At 40.7% G+C, this 4,731-nt stretch overlaps 1 protein-coding gene across 1 annotated transcript; it reads left to right on the top strand.

Annotated features, from left to right (window-relative positions):
* Nucleotides 1-1,305: 1,305 nt before the first annotated feature.
* Nucleotides 1,306-2,999, top strand: LOC122604282. Its single transcript, XM_043777168.1, has 2 exons — nt 1,306-1,770; nt 1,956-2,999. Exons 1-2 carry the CDS (start codon nt 1,306-1,308, stop codon nt 2,997-2,999), a joined length of 1,509 nt encoding a protein of 502 aa, XP_043633103.1.
* Nucleotides 3,000-4,731: the final 1,732 nt, after the last annotated feature.

Genomic DNA, 4,731 nt, shown 5'->3' with positions numbered 1-4,731 from the left:
TGGTAGTCAGTAAGCGGTAGACTTTGTTATAAATTATTAAACTCAATTTCACACATCAAGTTTTTGGTGCCGCTGCCGGGGATTGATTTAACATACTTTTGGTTGAGATTCTGTGAATCGATCCTTGTTCGTGCTTTGCACGGAGAAGTTACTAGCTTTATTTTACTTTTAGTTTGCTTTTATTGTACCTCAGGTGCTATTAAGGTGTTTGTGAAAAACTCAAAAAACGCAACAAATCACATACTTCCCAACAGTCATCATCCGCACCATTTTACACAAACACCACTCCTAGATCAACTCCTCTCATACTTAACGAAACTTATTACGAGTCGGGAAGTAACGAGTGGGGTTACCATTCCGAAAAAGAAGAACCAATTTCTGATAAAACACCTACTCCACCCGAATCACCAAAACCGGACATCAACATGGCCGGACAACAAAATCCACCCGATCTTTTTCACACAAAAATCGAGGACCTTCCTCGAACAATACCAACTTCTCGCCAATTGGCCATCCGAACTCCCGACATTGACACTTTCACGATAAAGGGCAATCATTTGCAAATGGTTAAGGACTTGTGCTTTGATGGAAGACACAAAAGGGATCCTCATGAGCATCTTGACAAATTTGAAATGATTTGCACTCTATTCAGTTATGGGGAAAATCAAGGAGATAATGTCAAGATGAAGCTTTTTCCCATGTTTCTCACGGGAGAGGCTCATAAATGGTTGAAAGGTTTAGCCCCGGATAGTTTGATTACATGGGGGGCGGTTAGAGAAGCCTTGATTGAGAGATTCTTTCCGGCTAATCGGGAAAGAGAACTTAGACTTGTTATTCGTTCCTTTAGGCAAGATGAGGATGAGTCCATTGTTAAAGCATGGTTAAGGATGAAAGATCTTTTGTTGGAATGTCCCGGGCATGGGGTGAGTGATACCAAAATTGTGGGGATATTCTTAGATAGGATGAAGAGGGAGAATTATGAGAAAATGGTAATGACTTGTGGAGGTAGTACTGGTTACAAGACCTCAAGTGAGCTTTGGAAAATGTTTGAAGATATGGCAAAGGCTCAAGTCTCTAGGTCTCCAAGTAGAGATAGGAGGACACGAAGAGTGGTAGCTCGAGTAGATGAAGGTGAAACATCCGAGGTAGTTGCTGAAATTCGGAAACTTTCAAACTCAATGGATGAAAGGTTCTCCATGGTGGAGAATAATTTTGGGGGATTAGAGCGAGATGTGAAGATTATGGCCAGAGGGTGTGTTCATTGTGGAGGACCACACCATGCTGATAAGTGATGAGTGTGACTCAATGGTTAATGAAGATGTGAATATTGTTCAAAACCAACGTCAAGGCCAATATCAACCTCTCTTCCAACGTGGTGGCAATTATCAAGGCCGACACCAAGGTAGTTCTTCTAACTCTTCTAATTTTTATGCTGACAACCGTGGTGGCAATTTTCAAAATAGGTGGCAAAAGGATGATAATCATGGCGCGCCTCAACAACAACCGCCACCATCACTTCCAAGAAAAGAAGAAAATCAAGATGAAGGATCACCTCTCATGGCCATGATGGCCAAGTTTCTTAACAAGCAAGAAAAGAGGGATGAAGCTCAAGAGAAACGAAATGCTTCCATGGAAAATTACTCAAAGGTTTTGAATGACAAGATTGGAGGGTTGCATGATAAGATAGATGTGAGAAACCGCAACAACCAAGCCTTGATCTCCAACTTGGAAAAGAGAATCGATAGAAAGAGCAACAACAAAGGCAACCGGGTACTCTTCCAAGTAATACCCAACAAAACCCGAACCAAGGTCAAGGAGAATCATGCAGAAACGGTGATGACAAGGACAAAGGACCACAACATAGAAATGAGACCGTAAATGCCATAACCACACGGTCCGGAAAGGTAGTATCTCCTCCTAGTGATAAATCTTTTGTTTCTAATGTTTCTCCACAGGTTGGGCACTTTGATGAAGAATTTGATGAAGAGGTTGAGATGGAGTCACCACCAGTAGTGACTACTTCGGTTCCTAAAGCCACACCAATCAAGGAACCCGAAGTGAAGGCATACAAGCCCAAGATTCCTTTTCCTCAACGCTTGAAGAAGGAAAAGATTCAAGAACAATACAACAAGTTCTTTGACATGATCAAGACGGTTACCATCAATGTTCCACTAGTTGATCTCATTTCGGGCATGCCTAATTATGCCAAGTTTATCAAAGAACTAGTGATGGACAAGAAGAAACTTGATGAAGCAAAGGCAACTTTCCTTAATGAAGAATGTTCGGCGGTCATCCGAAACAAGCTTCCACCTAAGCTTTCGGATCCAGGTAGTTTCCTTATCCTTTGTACTTTTTTTAAGAAATTGTCTTATAAGGCGTTGGCCGACATTGGGGAAAGCATAAACTTGATGCCATATTTAATTTTTAGGAAGCTTTCTTTGGGGAAATTGAAGCCCACTAAAATGAGCATCCGCCTTGCGGATCATTCTTTTCAATACCCATTTGGGGTGGCCGAAAACTTGCTAGTGCAAGTAAGCCAATTTGTCTTTCCGACTGATTTTGTTATTTTGGAAATGGAGGAGGACACCAAGGCGCCACTCATTTTGGGCCGACCATTCTTATATACCGCGCATGCTATCATTCGGGTAAAGGACAAGAAAATTTCCTTGGGTATCGGGGAAGATCGAATTGTTTTTAAAATTGATAAAGCTACACAACATTCTTATTCATCCGATGACACTTGTTTTAGAATTGATGTTATAGATGATGCAGTTGAATTGGAAAGGTTGGAGCTTGTAGGTGTTGATGATGAAGAAAGTAATGATAGAATGGCAAGCATTGGAGAAGGAGATGTCACTAGTGAGCAAGTTGAAGAGATTGAAGAGATTTTGGCACTAAGCGTGGATGACACTCCATTGGAGGATGAAGAATTTGAAGAAATTGAGGTAATTCCAAGTAGTAAGCTACCCACTCCATTGATAATCCTCCAACGGATTTAGAACTCAAGCCATTGCCCGATCACTTGGAGTATGCATTCTTGGAAGGTACATCTCTTCTTCCCGTCGTTATCTCCTCATCACTTTCGGGTGAGGAGAAAGATAGACTCATGTCCATTCTTAAGGCCCATAAAAAGGCCTTTGCATGGAAGACATCCGATATACCCGGGATAAGCCCCAATTTTTGCAAACACAAAATCAATTTAGTTTAAAAATGTGAAACCGGTAATTCAAAGGCAAAGAAGGCTTAATCCTAACATGAAAGATGTTGTGAAAAAAGAGATTGTCAATACTTGATGCGGGTATTATTTTTTCAATATCGGATAGTCCATGGGTTAGCCCGGTACATTGTGTACCAAATAAGGGAGGGATGACCGTTGTCACAAATGAGAAGAATGAATTGGTCCCAACTAGAACGGTCACCGGTTGGAGAGTTTGTATTGATTACCGTAAGTTGAATGAGGCCACCAAAAAGGACCATTTTCCTTTACCCTTCATGGACCAAATGGTTGAAAGATTGGCGGGTAATGAATTCTTTTGTTTTCTAGATGGTTTTTCCGGGTACTTCCAAATACACATTGATCCTAATGATCAAGAGAAAACAACTTTTATTTGTCCTTTTGGAACCTATGCTTATGATCAAGAGAAAACAACTTTTATTTGTCCTTTTGGAACCTATGCTTATAGCCGCATGCCTTTTGGGCTATGTAATGCACCGGGTACTTTTCAAAGATGAATGTTGGCTATTTTTCAAGATATGATTGAAACTTTCATGGAGGTTTCATGGATGATTTTTCGGTATTTGGGGATTCTTTTGAAAGTTGTTTGGCTAATTTGGATAAAATGCTTTCAAGATGTGAAAAAGCACATTTGGTGCTTAATTGGGAAAAATGCCATTTTATGGTCAAAGAAGGTATTGTTTTGGGTCACAAAGTGTCAAGAGAGGGACTTGAGGTTGACAAGGCCAAAATTGATGTCATGACTAAATTACCTCCACCCACCAATGTGAAGTCGGTAAGAAGTTTTCTAGGTCATACTGGGTTTTACCGGCAGTTCATCAAAGATTTTTCTAAAATCACAAGGCCTATGACTAGATTGATGGAAAAAGACGTTCCTTTTGAGTTTAATGATGAGTGTCTTAATGCTTTTTCTCTTTTGAAAGTCAAATTGACAAATGGTTCGATAATGACTTCACCTAATTGGTCTTTACCCTTAGAACTTATGTGTGATGCTAGTGATTATGCTTTGGGGGCGGTTCTTGGCCAAAAGGATGAGAAACATTTTCGTCCAATCTATTTTGCTAGCAAAACCCTTAACCCCGCCCAACAAAATTACACCGTAACCGAGAAGGAATTGTTGGCGGTGGTTTATGCTTTTGACAAGTTTAGACCTTACTTGGTGTTGAATAAGACCATTGTGTTCACCGATCATTTGGCCTTGAAGTATTTGTTCTCAAAGCAAGATGCTAAATCCCGTTTACTTTGTTGGGTCCTACTTTTGCAAGAATTTGATATTGAGATCAAAGATAAAAGTGGGGCTGAAAATGTTGCCGCCGACCACTTGAGTAGGCTCGAAAACCCTCACCTTGAGGAGTTGAAGGAGCATGAGATTAATGATTCTTTTCCCGATGAATTTTTGATGCAGGTGGAGGAAGAAGAGGCACCTTGGTACGCCGATATTGCTAACTATTTGTGTGCCGGAATTTTGCCCAAGGGATGGTCCTCTCAACAAAGGA

This window comes from Erigeron canadensis, chromosome 6 (genome assembly GCF_010389155.1).
Source record: "Erigeron canadensis isolate Cc75 chromosome 6, C_canadensis_v1, whole genome shotgun sequence".
In the NCBI taxonomy this organism is placed as follows: domain Eukaryota; kingdom Viridiplantae; phylum Streptophyta; class Magnoliopsida; order Asterales; family Asteraceae; genus Erigeron; species Erigeron canadensis.
Note: the sequence above shows the minus strand (reverse complement) of the source record. Positions and strands in the feature narration are given on the sequence as shown.